Below are 20,533 nucleotides of genomic sequence, written 5' to 3' on the forward strand. Positions count from 1 at the left end.
GTAGCAGAAGTGCTATGTAAGCTGGTGTTAATTTATGACAGACCACCCAGATGTACCACCTGAAGGAGAGATTGACTTCAAAACTCTCCCATCCAGGATAACATGGCACAGAGCGCTATCAGTTTTATCTTCATCAGTTCCCTGAACTCCATGTCGCATGGGTTGTGTATACATTTGCAAGGAAAGTGAACTGATAATTTATTTCTAGACCAGAACAGTAGATGTAGACTTGGCACTCTACACATTTCCAGGATTTTAACTTGGATTAACTCTAGTACCATGGATTGAATGCCCGTTTGAGGCTGGAATGTACTGGAGAGTGTATATACAGGTGTGGGGTTATAAGCATATGTATATATATATCTATAAAGTGTGCAACTGGACACACATGAGTGTATATATATGCCACATATATATATGGCTGTGTATATTTACATCATTGAAGGTACAATCTTTGCACAGTCAAGGGAATCCTGGAGATACTTGATATAAACATGCCTGGACAGATGATTTATCCCTGCAACTTTAGTTATTCTATTACACAAGCTCCTGCAGTATTACCATGCATAGAGGGTTCTTCCTTAGTCAGAAACAATGTCTCTATAAATCTGAATTTTTAAAAAAAAAGTTGTTTTTTTTTTTTTTTTTAAAGACACCTAAGAACATTTCCTAAAGTACTCTTATCTAATTATACTTCAGTACATGTGGGCGACAAATACTTCTGTATTCCTAGAAAAACTCCTTTTTATTCCTATAAATGAACAAAATGTTATGACTGTGGTGCATTTGTAATCTGTTAGTAACTGCCAGAGGTTAAATTTATTTTTATAAATGCCTACAATTCTGCCTGAGTTTTAAAACCATTATTGCTTATTACGTGAAAAGCATCCTTTGTAAAAGCATATAATAAAAATCACTTCAAAAATTTCTTTGTTAAGAAATTACCTGCTACGGAGCAATTTTACACAGCTGAAAATTTCAGGGACTGAATTTGATACAAAGGAAAAAAATCAATTCAGTCTTTACGCTTACAGAAATATTCTCAGTAAGCTTTGTTCTACTTATTTTTGCACCAGTAACTTTGACTTTTAACTTTTTTGTTACAAGGAATATGACAGCTTGAGTAGGTATGATAGACAATATTAAGTAATCATTGCCATATGTATCACTTTATTTTGGGGAGTGATAGAGAAACTAGTCCTGCTCATCCTTCTCACACATTCAGATGCATATATCTAATTACCTCACTAAACTAATCAAGATTTGGACTTTTTAATATACTTGTACTGTGTTATACATGCTTCTTTAGTTCTTTGTGTATCTCAACATTTGTAGAGAGAGGATTGTATAGGTACGGTGTCAATGCACAACATCTACATGTTCAGTTGAGAGCTCTCCTTTTGGCATATTGCTTGATTAATTACAGACTGGCACAGCCGCGTAGTCAATTTCTGTGTCTCGCTTTCCTCCCCATAGAAATGGACGTGTTATAACTTAATCCTGGAGTGATTGTAAGAGGTGCTTGGGAGATGTTCACTTACTGTGCTGATCATGGTAGACAGGAGTATTTAGATGGACTGTACATTTGAGCTCCAAATGTTGTGAGGCACTGAGAAATGGATATCTTTTTGATGAGAGATGTGCAGCATGTTGTTTTTTGTTTGTTTGTTTTTTCATAGGATTTAGCTCTGAATATCAAGTTGTTGTAGATTAATCTCCTTTGCTGCTTTTTCATGTCCGATACCATTTTCAGATCCATTTTCACATGTAAGCAGATTTTTGATGTTCAACACATTTCTTTCTACCATTGATTTTAAAATACGTCAGGTATTTTTCTAATAATTTTTGTATGTGTGACTGATTTTCAAAACCACTGAAAAGATGGGAAAAACAAAGAGAATTCAAAGATCCAGAGTAATTTAAGGAAACTCTTAATTTAGTCATATTATTACTAGAGAAGGAAGTTACCTCCAAACTAGAGAAAAGCCAACAAAATAGTAGAACATAAGAAAACTTGACCACCAGGGGAGATTGAAGTCACAGCATTTGTTCAATGTAGAAGAGAGTAGGCTGAAGGCAGGCATTATAACAGTCTTCTAATTTATTTAAATATTATTTTAAAGCTTGGCTTTGCTTCTGCTGTTTCTCCAGCATGCCTTGGAGGTTATATGGCCACAGCATCCCACTGTTACTTTATTTTGTCTCAGTTCTAGAAGTGCTATTTTCTAAATTTCCTTCCACCTACCGAGTTTGTGATATTTTTTTCTTACCTGTCTTAACCCTCTCTCTGTGTTGAAAATGTCATTTGTCCAGATCCTGAATTCTTTCTCCTCCTTAGTCTTGCTCTCACTGTGGCACATTCCTCTGGCTCAGTGTTTGTCTGAATAAGGACCATTAAAAGGCATCAGAATGTGATGCCAGGTGAACACTAACTCCAGAAGAGCGTGGCTTCTCTTGCAGTAAAGCGCTGTTTCTATTCCAGCATTGTCAGATAGGGACTTCTTCTGGACACCTTTTTACCTGGAAACTGTGACTGTTATAGAGCTCTTAAATGTGCTGTTTTTACAGAGGCACAATGAGTAGAATGGGACTGCTGGTTGTTCAGCAAAGATAAGGCATCCCTGGAAAGCGGGCCTTATCATGTGCTCGATATCCGAGCAACACCATGTCTGTTTCCACATTCAGCAGCTCTGATGGCCAATTCTGGAGACTCATCCCCAATCCCCATGGGAGAGGATGAAGCCCTGTTTGCCCGCAGTGTCTCCTGCAAAGTTGGGGTGTCAGAGCTGGAGCGCTGACACTGCTACTGCTGGTAGTCCTTGCTGAGCTCATATTCAGTTCAGAGCTTTTTTCCTTTTCAATATCTAAAAGACCAGGATTTGGGGTCAGCATGAAGAAGTGATGAACATAAACTCCTGAGAACAGGCAAGCTTATCCTTAGCAGCAATTAATGAGAAAAGTAGAAATATACTGTGTTAGCTGAGCAGCTTTCGAATACTTCGATATCGTGAGGTCCTGTGTGACCTTCGGTCGTGCAAAAATGCTGAATAATTCTAAAAAGCCATGAGAAGGAACACTGGTAAAGTTCTTCAGAAATATCTGACTAGCACATACTACTAGCCATATTATGCTCATTTAATTATTCCATTATAGAGCTGGTCTTGGGGTTAGTTGTGGTTTTTACGAGAATATGCCTTTGCAAATTCTTCCAATAAGTGGAAATAAGTGTATATGCTCTACCTATTTTTTCTCACTGTTAGGAGATAATCTCCTCAATTTTTTGAAACAAACTTGTGTATCATTCCATCTAGAGAGGTGTGAATTCATCTGGAAGTGTTATGTCAGTGTCGCAATCTGCCTCTGGATGAGAAGAGAGATCTGGAGCATCCCAAAGGTGAAGAGTAGCTCATCAGCATGCCAGGCATATCACTGGTATTTAGTGTGCGATATATTCATGATCTATGAAGAAACAGTAAATTCCTCCACAGATGAACATCAATCTGGAAAATGTTTTGCAAAGTACTAGGCAAAGTTATCTTCATGTTCCACGTTGCTATGTGCGGCATGACATGGGACTGTCTTAACAGGTGGCAAAATATGCTGTTGGCAAGCCATCAAACCACACTGGAAACTTTTGTTTTCATTTCCCCAGTGCTCCACTATATCAGGCCTGTAATGAACGTTGCCCTGAGCCTGCAGAGAGAAATCCCATCCTTACTGGACATGAAGGAGCCTCAGGATGGGCAGCATCTGCACCTCACTGCATGCTGGACACAACCTGGGCATCTCTTTCTAGCCTCAGCCAATACCCTTCTCAAGAAGTAAGAGTATCCGTGGAAATGTCACAGCTCAGACTGGAGGAGGCAGTCAAGATTAGGCATCTGTATTGCTACTTAGAGCATATGGATTAGTTTAGAAGCCAAATTCATAAGACACAAAACCACTAGTAGCCTGTCTTGTGGATGTACTGGTGAAGTGGAAAGAAAATAAATTCATTTGTTAACTCTTTGAGGCTGTGCAGTGAGAAATGTGTGAGCTCTGTTAATTACCAATGTCAGGACTGGCTGAAGTCTTATCTCTGTCTTCATCTCTGCACACTTACTGGTGTAACTGTAATTTTAGGTTTAAGAGTGCCAATTATAATCTCACCAGGAGCTGTTAGAAAAAACTTATTATGTCAAATCAAAATATCTCTTTTAAATCAGATTTTTTTTCTCCCCAGGAATTCTGTTTGTTTTTTGTGTGGTTTTTTTTTTTTTTTTAAACACTTTCATCTGGTTCTTCTTCCACGCTGAAGAAATTACTTTCATTTGTAAATTACCCTTTGTCTGTCTTTTGTGATGCAAAGTAACCTAGAGATACCTATAATGCTGTCTAATTAAACTTATCAACTTCATATCATTCTATTGAGGGGACATTATGTATTACCACTAACACTCTTTATCTACTTAGTGCCCAAATCCATTTCTTTTATTATAAATGGGTTCAACTTGATTTTAATCAAGACCAACAGGATATAATGCTACTGGGTCGCAGACCCAAGTACAGAAAATTGGGTACCGCAATGTGAGTGTAAAGGGAAATAGCCTGAAACGCCTCACTACTTAAAGTGAAAGTCTGGTTTCCTTAAGGTCTTTGATCCACTGAAAGCATATCATCAGAGCTAAATAAAGTCATCAAGAGTCTGCTATATATATATCCTGTGGAAACAGACAGTGGAGATTCATGTGCACTTTTAAATTCAAGGTCTGTTATATTGAATGTGATCTTTCTTTTGGCCTTGTGTCTGAAAAGCTTTTTGCTTGATTATATTTTTATTTGATTCTCAGCAGACAGGAAGAGTATCACATATTTTCTATGATAAATCCAGAGAGACAGTCTATAAAGGACAAAGTTCTCTTTTTCCAGGTAGAATTTTGAATGTTTAATTAAGAAAATGAAACTATGGTAGCTACAGATAAATTACAATTTTGTATTTGATATCTCTCTGTCAGGTATCACTGCTGAGGGCTTTGGTAGAGTAAATTATATTAGGCTCCTTGTGCAAGATTGAGCTTTAGCGACCCTTCTGTGCAGGGGACAGAATTGTTTATTGCATTGTGACTGCTTCCAGCTTAAAAGTTTTTGTGCTAGATGCCTTTGTATTGTAGTTTATTTTAATGTTAAGATAAGATCTCAGAAATTAATTTTTTTAAAGTTGTATACAGGTAATCTACTCATTTTTTTATAATTATCCACATCTAATTTGAATAATTAAAGTTTTGTCAATGGTTATTTTTTTACATTTGATTCAATGCTACTTTTTATGCTTTGAAAATACAGTGAAATAAGTTTTTTCAAGTGTCTGCTTTAGTTTTTTTCCTAGTTCCTAAGGACTAGGAGTATCGAGTAAATAGACAGTAAAAGAACTAGCTAGTCACCAGGTGAATGTAAACATCAGAAGAGAAATTATTAATCACGGCTTTTTGGTAGGACCTTCAAGCAAATCAGGATGGTGGTCCCTTGTCTTTGGTGCTGTAAAGTGGTAAAGGTTCAGATGGTCTCTTGCTTTGGAAATCTTGCAGCCCAAATACGGCCAAAAGTAAACAGAAGATCAAGTAAATGAAGTTGTCACATAAACAGAGTAAAACTATCAGGCTAGTAAATAACACATTTCTTCCGTTGTTGTTAGTTTTTTGAGGGAGCAGTATTAAGAATACTGTCTGCTTAACAGTAAGTATAGAGGACAAACCAAAGGGGAGTAGGAAAGTAGAGGAGATGGTAAGAGGGAGGGAAATAAAATGTAATGAGAAAAGTGTAAGTGAGCCTGGATGCACAACTTGCTTCTACAAGGCTGAGACATTCTGGTCACTACTAGAAAGCCATCCAGGTACTTTTTGTCTAGATGAGTAAGTATGGGCAGAAACAAGAGCAACAGACGGGATTTTTTAATTAATTCAACAGAGTAGCACTTTGATTTATCTGGGATACTGTAAAGGACACAGAAATTCAGCTGAGGATTTTATTGCTAATTGTGCAGGCAGTTAAATTTAGCTCTTGTTCAACCAACAGAAGTGATCAATCTTTTCAAGAAGTGTGGGAGCAACAATAGCCAGAGAAGGGCAAACAGATTGTCTTTCCAGTTCTTCAGGATCTTTTGTTCACTCTTCCTCTTCCATATAGCTCTAGTGCAGATAATATGAACTCAGCAGATTTCTGTGCTATGAAACTCCTTTTCACAGGAGGATGGCCCAGAGGTTGAGATGCTTGTGATTAGCTTCCTCTGAACTTGATGTAGATGTTACTTGCCATTCCTGTACCTTGTTTTCCCAATGGTAAAGTGAGCAAGGAATGAACCAGTATTGCATTAAAAGATTTTGTGAGGAAAAAGAACACTCAAAAGTTTGAGGATTGTAGATGCTGCTATGATATTAGCTCAATTCAGCTGCCTACACATAGGCTGCTTTAGTTGTATCCTGCCTCGCCTCAAGCTGCTATTGCAGGACACGCTTCCACAGGTCTTTTGTCATGTTTACCACCTGCACAGAGATGTTTGAGACATCCTGTGCCATCTGAGATGCCTATAGGAAGGCAAACGAATCAAACCCATGGTTTCTTAAAGCTGATTCTTTGCTTTTTGCTTGGTCCCTATTCTCTCCAAGTGTTTTTTCTCTCTCTGAATTCTTACTTTTGATTACTGACTTTTTCTTCTCTGCATCTTGGTCTATATTTTTTCGTATTCCTTTCAGTTTTCTTTAAGCCACATCCCATGCAAATCACCTGCTGTGCATCATTCCAGCATCTCTGCCTGGATGGTATCCTCTTATAGAGACTGGTCATACAGAGCAGACTGGAGAAAACTGGTCTAACAGCTTGCTTAGTTTTTGAAGTACATGCCAGTTTTTTGAAGGTGTGCCAGGCTTTCACATTTGGTGGGGATAAGCACCTTCCAGAACATGTGCAGAGAGTGTGTGATGAGCCACATTACCTATGTGAGGGAGCCCCATAGTGTTAAACCCTGTGAACCCTGTAAGAGACAAGCAGGATAGTTCCCTAATCATGTACAAGGTACCTTGTCATAGCTGTTAGTATCCCTTCGCTTCTTACCAGCAAAATGAGGCCTTGTGAACTTCAAAGCTCATCCTTAGGTCTCCTTAAATTCCTACTGCCCAGCTCAGTTTTACTGCTGGACCTCTTAGGATGACACTTAGGCAGAATGATATCCAGCTACCATTGTGTTAAATTTTGCAAGGATGCCTACTTGCAGTAGGCTGGATGTTGCGGAGAAAAGGGTGAGTAATGGTCTACGTGTTGTGGTGCAATGTCCAAGTCAGTGCTCTCTGTAAAGTACTTTCTGGTTTTAACCAAATGACCAAGGACTAATGTACAAGTCTGTGGCCTCATTCTGAGAGGAATCATAATGTTGTTTATTTTGTGGATCTCTCTAGAGCATTTTTACATTGTCTGGGCAATGATGTACAATTAGATTCTGTAATTTGCAGAAAGGTTATTATAATAATCTCTCATAGCATAATGTTCACATTTGTCATTTAGGCTATGTAGAAAGACCACATTTTCCTCTTTCAATTTTGATTAAGAGAACATATCTTATAGTGTTTTATGTTCGACTGGGTATTATTCAGTACTCTTCTCATTTGTTAGAAAACTGTTCCCATGTATCATGGTATTTTACAATACTCAAAGCACCAGCAAGCAAAAGCTGACAAAAAGAAAATAAAGCAGCCATGAGAAAATTGAACTTCCATGCTTCTTGAAACAGCAAATACTTTACTGGAGCTTCACAAGCAGCAGGACAATCCATCAGTAAGAGAAATCCATCAGGACTATAAAATGTAAAGAAACTCCATGTCAGGAATTCGTTAAAATGCAGTTTGTTAGGGTTTGGAAAAGGGTTCTGAAGGAGTGTCACAGCACACTTGCCATGTATCTTCCTGAGGCATCTTCTTTTGGGGGGGGAACAGAGGGAGGTTCATATATTATATGGACAATTAGTCTGACCAGTAGAGTTGTTTCTATGCTTTTCCATACGGGAGAGTATGCAATTGCCCTCTTCCATTGCTTGGGCCACATTTCATGTGTTAATGCAGTTCAGAATATTATTTCTCTTTTGCTTTGTGACACTGTACAACAGAAGTTACCTCTGTCGTGTGTTAGGATAGTGATTGTGGCATTGCAGTCTTCCACTAAATGGTACATTCCCAAATTGCAGTTTATTTTTATAGCCTTTCTCCTAGTATATGATCCTCTGTGTCAAACTTCAGCAATGAAATTCAACTGTAAATGGTGGACAAAAGATGACTATTGTGCTCAATGTAAGAGAAGACCTAAATGGGAGGCTAGGGACCAATACCATAATAGAAATATAAGATGTACATTACATGACAGTGAAGATCGGCTGTGATTTGCTGAGTGATCAGTTGTTCTATATAATGTTAATAGTGCAAGCATGGACAGAGAAGAGGAGTGGTAACTACAGATCACCTAACATTGATCAGGATACCCAAACTAAGTTTAGTAATGTCTTAAGATCCATAAAGCAAACAATGCGGACTGCAGATTCTGCTGAAGATGAAGAAGAAGAGTGGTCAGAGGAGAATAAGGCCATAGGTGTTTTGTTGTTTGGTTGGTTGTTGGTTTTTTTTCAAGTCTTCTGCTTCCTTCCGTGGCTGATTATTGAGCTTTTGCAACTGTATTTGCTATCTCCATGGCGATTTTTTCTTTGAAAAAGAAGTGTTGTGTGTTCTGGGTTAGAGGGTCATTGTTTTCTCCTTAATGATTTAAAGTGAATTTACTTAAATTATCTTATCTGTGTTTTATACACTAGTGGATCTTCCTGAGAATTCAGAAACAGGCCAGAGCATCAGCCTTCTTGACTCAGCTCACAGATCTGCCTGGTCTTGCAGTCCTCGGGATGCCTGGGGTGGTTCTGCTATAAACCAGCACCACACAAAGCTATTGCTTATCAGTGAAGAGCTTTAGTGTAATGTCTTTCTGCATTTTCTATAGCCCTCTGTGTAAAATGCTCAGTGTTCTGTTTTAAACAGGTTTTCAGGCTTTTGAGAGACTGTCAATGACAAAGGGATTTTTTTCCCACAACTCTTCAGCAGGTATTAATGAGGCCAGAGGCTTGAGCAAACATTTATTACTGTCAGTTCTTGTTTCTTCAGGAACGCAGTGGTGGAATAGCAGCAGCAGTGATACAAAGGCAACCCTGAGTTCTTGGGAAGTGTAGGGCTGTATAGCGGGGAAAGTACAAAATTCATTTGACTTTTTGGTAAAGAAAAGCAATTGAGGCTGTTACATTGGAGCTGTGTTGATATCAAAATATTCACAGCAGAACTGAAATGGAGCAATATACTGTACTATTTCAGATATGCATATCTTAACTCTGTGATAAAATCGTAATTTATACTTATTGGGTATGTCCTGGTTGCTGATCTACTTACTTTACAAAATTCCAATAATGTTAAATATGGCATGGTTTCTGGCTAGGCCAAAAGACTGAGCTTGTTTGGAAAGCCAAGGCTTTAACCCTAAAAATGAAGTGTTAAATGCTGGTTTTTTTTCTCCCTAAAGTGCTCACCTGCCTAACTTAGTACCATGAAAGCTGAAGAATATTGATCTTTTGCTCTGTTTAGTCAGAAACTTACTTCAACACTCTCAAATGGAAATCCTTGGAGAAAAAGGAAAAAGAAAAAACGTTAACAAAACCCATCTTGTTTACCCCATGACTCGTTTTCCCTACCTATGATAATAATGATTGCTTTGCACATGTACCGTGAGACTTATTCTATGTAAACTAATTTCTACAGAAATTAATACAATACCGAAAAGTTCTTGGACTTTAGATTTTTGAAATGCCTATTGATTATGCACAATTATAACTTTCAAAAAAAAAAAAAAGAAAAAACACAAGAAAAACAGAGAGAGAAAACAAAGATCAATACTAGAGAAAAAAAATTAGCACGTTCTTAAAGAATCTTTTATGCATTATTTTTCTAATTAGGAAATTCCATATAATTTTTACAAAATACATTGTGCATCTTGTACTCCTACGATGTAACAGTATAGGAAGATACCTCTCTGCCTATCTTCTTTTTCTGGCTGTGTTTTCAGATTTCTGTGCTGGAGTGAAATGGAGGCAGGCTAAAACTGTAAACTTTGACATCATGGTAAAATAAGTTTTGTTTTGTCTTTAAATGCCATGCAAATAGAACTTGAGTTAGTTAGATATGAATGTCACCTCTTTGGAGAAGAGACTTTTTATTAGTTGGACTAAACATGGAGTTCCATAAGCTTTACACTGACGTATCTGTAATCCAATTTGCTGTCTCTTCCTGCCCCTCTTTGCAGAGGAACAACTGAATACCAGCCTTGTAGTGACTCTCCCTCTGGTTTCACTTTAGCCACCCACATGCTGACTGTGAGGAGGTGGGAATCTTGTGGAGCTTCAGTGAGTCTTGAGTATTTGTTGTATTTGCTGTGTTTAGCACCCGGCTCTCATACTTGAGTGAGAGTCAGTAGGTACGTTTTGGAATTAGTTCTGTTCCAGTCTTCATACTTCCATATATTGTCTTCTAATCTAGCTTTTGTTTCTGGAATGAACAAGGTTTCTTAAACTTTGTTCCACGCTACTTCTTAAACTTGGTTCCTACTCTTCTCAAGTATCAGCTGGGTATCATCGCTCACGCTTAGTTTTTGTAATTTGACACTTTTTAATGGTTTTGTAGTGTTGGATGCTTTGTATAGTATCTCATCACCTGAAAAATTTTGTCTTTTTAAACTTGGAAGTGCCTGTCTGGGTTTTTTTTTGGTGGGGAGAGGGTTGGTTTGGCGTGGGAGGATTGGTGGGATGGAGTATTTTGTCTGGAATTACTGTCAGGCTGTGGTAAGCTTAGCACCAATATATGTTTGCTGTATGAATTGTCATACACTATTTTAGAGTTGGGTAAGTTGAAATGCTGTCGTGTTTATTTCAAACTTATCCCATTGTGCTGCTTCTTTTTCACCTCAGATAAGCATTCTTGTCATACATCAGAAGAAGCTTCTTTCAAAGCTTCTGTTTTATATTGACCATATACTTATTTCAATTTTGTGAGCATTTGCCGAAATCCAAATGATGTTTTGCACATACGTAATTCTAAAATGATTTCTCCTGAACGGTCTGCTTTCATTTTAACCAATTTCTTCCCAGAAGTACCATCTTGAAACTCCTTTGGAAAGCTGTACATATTAGTCATGCATCCCTAGTATTTCTTTTCCAGGTTGTAGAAGAGTATGGTATTAGAAAAAAAAAAGTGTTGTGGATGCATGAGTTTCATCTGATGAGATCTGGAGCACTTTGCTGTTCTTAAAAGATTTTGGACAGTGGGTCAGGGACAACAGTTTTGGACTCTCACAAGTGTTTGTCTTGCTTTTCAAGCAAGCTTATTCTGCAGTATCCTTAAATAGTGCTATTCACAGTCAGTTAGATTAGCTTAGCTTTTTCAGTGTTTTAACAGTCCTGGGAATTTCTGATTAAGTCTTGTCCTAGGTAGTCTTGTCTGAGCAGTCATGTCTTCCTGCCCTGAGAGGTTTTGAACATGCTGGTTATTCTTTAAAAATACAGATGCGTGACTGGGATAATGCATGTTGTGGTGTCCGATGTGGTTACTGTCAGCTCCTGTTCAACCTTGCTGCTGTGCAGGGAGCTGAGCTGCTCTTAAGGCAGCTCCTGGTTGGCCAAGTTTACATCAGAGAATACATTTCTTCCCCCCCCCCCCCCTTTTTTTTGTTTTTCCTTTCCTTGAATTGCCATAGTCTTGGAAACTTTTTTAGAGGGGAATAGGTTGGCCTATCAAGGTGGTAGTCTCAACAGCTATTACAACATTGTCATCCTTGCCACAAGAGGAGAGTTTTCAACATAATCAAGCTAACTCAAGCACATCTGTAATTTTTAAAATTATATTAGTTTCCTTTCTTTGACACATTGCAGACACTTAACATTCACATCACAATCATTGTAAAGTTGATCGTTTTAATTCAAGATAAGCAAATTGCTGACTTTTTCTTCCTAACACTTCAGATTCTCATAGAACTGAAATGTATTATTTAGTAAATAAAGGCACTTAGAAGATTAAACAGGAACTGTTCAGTCTTATGTCTTCCAAAAGATTTACTGAAGATGCAACATCCCCAAATGGAAATATTTTGTATCTAGACCTGTACTCTTGATGACATTTATGAATGATATCAGATATGCTTGATGTCCTCACTCAAATTTTATGTTCTTGTATAGTTTTTATGTTCTTTATGTTCTTGTATATTTATTTTTCTCAGTACCACATTCACAGACAATTCCTCTAGACGTGTATTCACTCAACAGCATCTAGGTTTACCATCAGATCAAATTTAGCATTTACTTTATACTCAGTGTTAATTGGACTTAATTATTTAGTTCATACACTCTCAGTGACATGCTGGGTCAACACTGATGTTCATTTTAGATCCTTAATGTAACTCAGTGCATTAAGGAAATTGTACAATATCACATTTGGAGACCACAGTTAAATTAAGAAAAAAATAAAGCAGCTGTTTCAAATTCTGTCTCTTTTTTTGTCTTTTTATGGCTTTTTAAGAAAAAGCTTACTGGTAGCTGATTTAGTCTAATTATATGAAATGAGTTAGCTTTTTACCTATTTTTTTGGATAGGGTGATTGTGTTCACCAGCTATTTTATATAATCTTCAGAACACTACAGAATACTTGACTGTAGAATATGTATTGAGAATCAGGTCACGTCTGGTTTGTTTGTTTGTTTTATTATGATTATTTGATTTTAAATAATACAGGCTGTTCATACACATTGATAGATGTTCCTAACCCTAACCCCAAACATTGTTTCTCTGTATGGGCATGCGAAGAGAAAAGAAATGCTAGACACCTGCCTTCTGCGAGTCCAAGCCTCATTCAAGCCCTGCAGGCCGTTGAATGTTCAGCAACAGCTTTTGTTCCTCTTTCTTTTTTTAAATGCCTGAATCCAAGTCCACCAAGTGGGTTACCTACCACATGGACCTAAAATAAAATATTAGCCACTTACCCATCTAGATCTCCTTTCTTTGGCATGTTGTAGAGCACTCCAAGGCTTTTGTAAAACACCATCCATCTACCCTTCTCCTATCCTCTGAGCTATTCCTGTTACTAAATCTAATCCTCATCTAGAAAGGTGGTTGAATTGAGGCTTAAGGGGGAGATTAGGCACTTGGTGCTCCTAAGTACAGCCTTCGTTTTACCTTTAAAGGCCATCAGATGCTTTCCAGTAACCTGGGCACTTTAAGTTTCTTTTCTCTTGACCAATGTCTAAACCTAATGCTAGTAGGCTGTCTACTCGCCTTTTCCTAGGCCTAACCTTAGCCCTAAACCAAACCCTGACACTAATCTTGATGCAGGTACTCTATATAACAAGATGACCAACATGTCTAAAAATTATTTCAGCCTGTCCTCAAGAGGGGTTGGAGTTAGAGGAACCTGCATGTAGTGTAGTCAAGCCTTCATTGGGACTTAACCCTGCCCCAAAGATACCCTATAGATGGTGACCAAACTGAGCAAAAATAAGCTACAGACTTTTGTTGAGAAGAGGCTTCCACTTTGAGACAGAAGGACACAAATAAGTGCTGAAAGGTAAATCTATTTCTACATCTTACATTCAGTCTGGTCACCTCTCTGTTTAGATTACCAGCAGTAAAGTTGCCATTACAGTTATGTTGATTGTAAAAGGCTGAGCTATACGTTCAGTGGTCTGTGGGACTATATGGATGGGATGTAAAGGGACCTGTGAGGAACAGATTATTCTATCCCCAGCCTGCTCCACTCTCTCTCTATAGAATTGTGGGGATGGGATTAGGATTGCATTTAGGAAAAGAGTGACTGAACCCCAGGTATCCATGTATATGGCATGAGCAGCAGGATTTCCATGATGGCCTCTGCCTTGGAACATGGAGTTCCACCCATGTGACATACCTGTAGTTCTGGTTTGGGTTAGGATTAGGAAAACTGGGAAGCTATGTTTTTAATGGTTATTTAAAGTAACTGTGGATTAAGATTAGGGTTGGTGTTTGCAGGTTCTAACACTGCATTTTATTCTCAGTTCACCTAAATAACTGTAGAGAAATTGAAAGTTGGAGATGGGATAAGAAACTCCAAAACATATGAGGTTAAGTGCTGTGAGAGGCAGGTTGTTCCCTTCCAAGCCTTTGTGCTATTGGGCCTGAGTGTACATGGATGTGTGCCATTAATATTATGGGAAAGAAGAAAAGAGTTTATCATGACAACCCTTCTTGCCATGTTTTGTTACCTATCTTATGGATTGCTTGGACTACATTTAACATACCTGATAGTTGCTCCTGTGAACATGATTTGAATGCATTGCTGTGGTCAGGTGGCTTACCTGGCAGCCACTGCTTTGGAAAGGAGATGTTGGATTTTCAGAGAACCGCCTGGTGTGGATCAAAGTCGTACAGCAGTCGGGGGCAGATTGTTTGGCTCGTTGGTGACAAGGAGCAAGTGATGATTTGAAATGTTAAATGAAAAGATTCCTCTGTAGAACCATCTGTGGTACTTTTTAATATTTTATGAAGAGGTTGGTGATGAGAGCATGTGAGGTCTTTTGGAGCAGTCAGCAGGCTTAAAAGCAACCCGAAATGCCCAAATGAGCTGAGGGATTGAAAAGCTACAACACAGCCATCCAGAGCAAAAGGCTGGTCTTTGTCTGTTTTTCCTCTCTATGTCTTTCTTTCCCTTGTGAATATTTTAAAACGTCTTTGAAGTTCTGCACACTAGGTCCACAGGTAGAGTCGCATCACCTTCATGGTCATCGACGCCCATATACTGCTGCAAGACTGCTCACACACCCTTTGTGCAGCCTGGGTTTGTGGCGTGGGGCTGGCTGGGATTGGGACAGACAGGCAGGCAAGAGGCAGAATATGCCAGGACTGAGGCTGTGCAACCTTTGTTTTGAGAAGAATAGGTGATGATGTTCGTATGTTTATTCATAGTATCAGTTAATTGCTCCTGATTCTATTTTGTGTTTGTTTTTCATTTGTTTTGTTTTGTTTTCCTGTAAAAATGGAAAGTTTGGTCAATTTGTCATGGGGGAGCAATCCTAACATCACTGCATGAGATGATTCATCCCGCGTATAGTAGTCTGTAAATATTTGGGGGTTGCTTGACAAGAAGGGTGAAGCCTATTTGCAGCTGCGTATTGAAATGAATGAATAGTGCCGGGATTTAATAATAGAATGCATTTATTGTGGTTAAATACAGTGTAAAATGTAACTGTGTCAAATTACTTTTGCGATTGCTATCTCATGAATAGCCCTTGTTGCTGACATATTGCAGTATATTTATTATCTAGTGGATGACAAGGCACTGCTGAATTAATGAGGGGAGCAAATATGAACACCAATAGAAGTTTTAAATAAGCATCAACTGTAACAATTCCCTATGCAGCCTTACACTTCTTTATTCTCTCTGACTTTATGTTGAAAATCATGCAGATAATATTAATACTGTTAGATGTAATGAGCCATAAACATAAGAAAAACTTAATGAAATTTTATTTTTTTATTCCTCTTATCTGGCTGAAAGGGAGGACGACTTGCAGTGCCAGCAATTTTTTCTTATTCTTCCTTGCTTTGAAACCATGGGATTCTTTGCTGAAAGAAAAGTTGCTTCATTAAAAAGAACACACACCCCCAAAGGACTCCATATTTTGAAGTGTATTTCCACACACACATACACACACCGTATTCTTGTTTTTATCCTTTTTTATTTTGACAAAATGATTGTCTATGTGAACTTTGGAAACAGTAGTGCGTGCAACACCCACAAAAATGAAATGCTATTTAAGCCTAACTTCAAGAACAGAAGTGTTGAAAGTAGCAGTGGTTTTGTTTTGTGACATAAATATTAAGTTATTACTTTTTCTTTTCCTTTTTTTTTTTTTTTCCAATATAGGTACTTCAGAAACTAGGAAAAGCAGATGAAACAAAAGATGAACAGTTTGAAGAATACGTTCAAAATTTCAAACGGCAAGAGGTCAGTTGCTTTTGCGGTTTCTTTAATAGTATCTTAATAATGCATCATATTTGAACTTGCTGATTTTGAAGAAGGCATTACAGGGTGACAGGTAAAAAGATTGGGGGGACATAAGATTTTGTTTTCAAACAGAAAAAACATTTGAATTTGTGCATGCAGGTGGTTAAGAAATGTGCTCAAAATAAAAGGACATACTGTAATAACATGTATAACATCATCATGTTGGTTGGACTACATGATCTTTAAAGGTCCCTTCCAACCCAAAACATTCTATGATTCTATCCAGAACCACTTGGAATCAACAGAGAGATGGCACATTGTAATTTAGAACAGAACCCAGTCCTGACTAATTACAGATTTGTAGTAGCTTTCTTACAAAAAGAAGATGTATATTCCTTGGTTTCATTTTGTGGATTGCTTTCATCGGTGGTATATAATAATACCAGTTTTATATGAGGTGCAAAGATGAATAGTTTCAGGCTGCTGTATGTTGTTAGGCCACTGATTGGTGCAGGCATGAGGGGGCTATGGTGGCAGAGATGATGAAACTCTACTGGGGAGCAACGCTCAATTACTCTTAGTGTTGTTAACACAAGATGTGAAAACGAAGGTGCCCTGAAGAGTTTATGATCTACTCCCAATGCAATCCTAAATTCTAACCTCAATTACTCCTTGCTTTGTTGGACAGACTTTTTGGCTCCAAGGTGATTAATCGTGATTAATTATCTAGTAGCTTTCTAGTACAAATTAATGCCTGCCATGAGCTGCATTAATGTGACGGAGAAGGTGGCCTTGTTTCTTAAGTGTAGACGGAGGTCTCTCTTGTCTTTGTAAGCTATCAATTAGAGCTCACATGGAAAGGCACTGGAGGGTGAGAGAACTATGGCCTCAGGTTGCACCAGGGAAGGTTTAGGTTGGATGTAAAGAACAATTTCCTCCCAGAAGGGATTGCTGGGCATTGGAACAGGCTGCCCAGGACAGTGGTGGAATCAACATCCCTGGAGGGGGTTGAACAGATGCAGAGATTAAGTTCTTAGGGACATGGGTTAGTTCCAGAGTTGGGTTATGGTTGGACTCTATGATCTTGAGGGTCAATTCTAAACAAAATGATTCTATGATTTTAAGCTAAACACAAAGCCTGGCCTGCTACCTCGTTATTGAACATGCCAGCAAGCAGACTTGTCATTGTTGAAATCATGCAGGCCATATGTGTCCCTAACAACTCCTGTGCTCTGTCCAGAGCGGTCTGGACTTGCCGAGGTCCAAGAATGCATGACAGCTGGACAAGCAGCACAGTGAGCCATTGGCAATCCCTTAATTCCTTTGTGGTATTTCAGTGGTGTTTCCCTGTTGGCCTCTGTTACCTCAGGAGCCCCTGGCTCATCCCCATAAGATTCCAGATGTGCTCTAGTGAGGCCAACACATCCCAGGGCCACCAGCTGAGGGTCCTCACTAGCAAACCCTCCTCTAACCTTGGCGTCTTGTCCCACAGCTTGTCACAAGCTTGTGGGAGACCACACCAGCTTCCTCACAGTCCACATGTCCCTGACGAAACAGCATTAACTCTTCATTCTTTGCACTTCCTAGCTATCAACAGTAGCCACAAGTGATGGTTGTATTCAACTGATCGCTATTTTCTCCCTGTTCAGGAAAACGGTTCCTTAATTCAATATGCTGTGTATCTGCAGGCCTACACGTTACTGTGTAGACACCATACATATGGATGGCATGTTTTCTGCAGACTTGTGACTGCTCTTTCTCCTCTCTTTGACTGAGGAAAATCTTGGTGTGTCCTCCCCAGGAACTAAAGGAATGGAAAGAACTGATAGAGAAAGAGGTGCTGATCAAGGAAGGAATGTAGGCTAGTTATACCTTTCAATTTTCTTGGCTGTTGTTGTGGCCAAAAGCCTTAAGGACAAATGCTGCAAAACGAGAGTTGCTTTGCCAGGTTGGACTATACTCACTGATGGGTAGTGTGAGTGTTGGTGATTAGTGAAGTCATATTGTACCTGAAGGATGGAGGGCATCAGAACCCCCCCGTAAAGACCCATTTGGGTTGTCTCAGTTGGACTGGGGCACAGCCTGCACATGCTTGCCCATGTAATTCTCTACTTTGCGCTCTGACCTCTCTCCTCAGTTGGCATAGGATGGGTGAGAATGTTCCATGACAGCAGCTGAGGGCCTGTGACACTGCAGCTGGGGCTATGATGGTGGCGCTGTAGTGGGGGTAGTGATGCTGGTGCTGGGGCAGTGATGGTGACACCTGTGCTGGAGCAGTGATGGAGGCCTCTGTTATCCCAGCACTGGTGCCAATAACCGTGGTTTCTCCCTTGGGTGACCATCCCCTGGAACAGTGTCCTGTCCCCATCCTCTCTCTGTGTCCATTCCCAGCCCAGCCCAGCCACACTTGGGGTGGGCAGGTGCTGTGTTCACCCCCTCCCACCGCACAAATTACCACAGGCAGAGGTGCTGCAAAGGCAAGACCCAAGTGGTTTAATGAAGCGAGAAAATGGGATCTGAGAGGGGCTGGGACTGGAGAGGGTGGTGCAGGACTCTGCCTCTGGTCCAGTTCCTACTGGGCCAATTTCTTCAGACACTGCTGCTGGAGCTGCTGCTGGAGCTGTGTGATGGGAACCGAGTCCTCCTACTCCTAACTGTGGTGAGTGCAGCCATGAGGCCCCGGTGCTCGAGGGATGACAGGGAGTTGGTGGGAGGTGCAGCAGTCAAGGGACCCGGACAGCTGCTACCACAGCCCTTGTGGTGGGTTTGGCCTCGTGGGCGCAGGCACAGCCAGCTCGGCTGCTGGCGTTTGGATCCCGCGGTGTTCAGTTAGTGTGTCCGCTGGTGGCGTCAATGGGTGGGGACGCCCGTTCCAGCAGGTGGTGGGGATGTCGGTGGTGGGGCTGTCAGCAGCAGGATGGGGTAGAGGTGAGGGTCCCAGGACTGTTGCTTCCAGGCTGGGAGATGGTGGTGGTTCCTCTGGGTAGGCATGAGGTGCCGGGCAGAGCCGTGGTCTCTTCTCCAGGTTTGGGGCCAGCACTGTTGCCAGGTGAAGCTGTTAGAATTGGCCCAGGACCAGCACTGTTGTGGTGAGCAGAGTCTCCCATGTTGGTTGGGCCACCTGGTCATCTTCTCCGCTTTGGTGGGATGCTGTAGTGCAGAGAGGTCTCGTGGCCCTCGGGAGCTGTGGCTGGCATGGGGCGTTTGGTATTGATGGCCCGTGCAGCTCCCGGTCCTGGCAGCACCCGGCAGGAGGTGGTGCCCGGTGGCGGGGGGAGGTGGGTGAGCAGCACCTGGAGCTGCCTGCTCTGCATCTCCTCCATTTGTTGGGCCACGGAGGGCTGGTGAGACTGGTGGGCAGGCGGTGGGCTGGCCAGGAGGCTGAGCAGAGGCCTCTCCAGAGCGTCCATCAGGGGGTCCCTCCAGGGACTGGCCGGGCGACAGTCCTCTGAAGGCTCCTTGGAACTCTCTGGAGAGCTCTGCTCAGGGGTCTGCATGGGACTCATCTGCAGCCAAGGGGCCAGGTCTGTTGCCCCAGTGCCCTGCATCTCCTGAGGAGCTGGCGAAGGGGAAGCCGCCGCCGCCCCACAGAAGGGATCGGTGTCCCCCAGCATGGCGGCTGCCAGGTGGTCTTCAGGGCAGTCAGCCTCTGGCCCGTACTCCCAGAAGTGAGGGACTTCAGTGACAGGGATGCTGCTGGCCAGGCTGTCATGGCCATCAGGGAAGGTGGCGTAGCTATTGAGGAGCATCTCCACTGCCACCTGCTCCTCTGTGCAGCCGCCCTCTGCCCTGTACACCAAGAAGTAGGGGAGCTTGTTGAGAGAGATGGTCAAGTGGGGGATGTGGGGGACATCGGGCATGGTGTCCTCACCATCCCTCAGTCCCTCCCCCCCACTCCATTGGGTCTATGGGACAGCTGCCCTCTGCAACATACTTGGAAAAGTCGGGGAGCTCATTGAGGACCTCAGTGGTCATGCCTGGGCCATCGGTGGTGAAGCCACTGTCCTCACTGTCCCCAAGCGGTGCAGGTGCTGCCTGGTCCTGGGTGCTCTCAGCCGCACACTCCCAGAACCCATCGAGCTCCCTGAGGCTGTTGGGGAAATAAAGGCCGTCAGGGACGATGTCCTTGCTGTCCCCCAGCCCCATGGCCACCACTCAGTCCTTGGGGCAGCCACCCTTGGCCGCATACTCAGAGAGGTCCAGGAGCTGGCTGAGGAAGGTGGGAGACTTGGGGATATGCCCGGTGACATCGCCGTCTTCCAGCCCTGCCACCACCCCTTGCTCTCTGTGGCTGGTGTCCTCTGCCCTGTACTCAGAGAGATCAGGGAGCTTGTTGAGGCAGGTGGTGGGTTTGGGGTGTCAGGGACATCGAGGATGGTGTCCTCGCTGTCCCTCAGCCCCATTGCCACCTCTCACTGCTTTGCGCAGCCGCCTCTGGCACGTACTCAGAGAGGTGTGGG

General features: G+C 41.4%; 1 protein-coding gene and 1 long non-coding RNA gene across 4 annotated transcripts in view; both read left to right on the forward strand.

Annotated features, from left to right (window-relative positions):
* Positions 1-20,533, forward strand: part of LOC139827218 (uncharacterized) — a 376,663-nt gene that overhangs the window by 188,350 nt on the left and 167,780 nt on the right. The gene's annotated exons all lie outside the window — the stretch shown is intronic.
* LOC136098426 (amphiphysin-like) overlaps positions 1-20,533 on the forward strand; it is a 168,033-nt gene that overhangs the window by 33,464 nt on the left and 114,036 nt on the right. For all 3 annotated transcript variants that reach the window (XR_011737560.1, XM_065831826.2, XM_071804611.1), the window contains exon 2: positions 15,993-16,073. Coding sequence is in view for 2 of the 3 variants with exons in the window: in XM_065831826.2 (XP_065687898.1) it covers positions 15,993-16,073 (81 nt within the window). In the remaining variant the exon portion in view is untranslated. The remainder of the gene's footprint in view (positions 1-15,992; positions 16,074-20,533) is intronic.

The sequence above is a fragment of the Patagioenas fasciata genome, chromosome 2, assembly GCF_037038585.1.
Source record: "Patagioenas fasciata isolate bPatFas1 chromosome 2, bPatFas1.hap1, whole genome shotgun sequence".
In the NCBI taxonomy this organism is placed as follows: Eukaryota; Metazoa; Chordata; class Aves; order Columbiformes; family Columbidae; genus Patagioenas; species Patagioenas fasciata.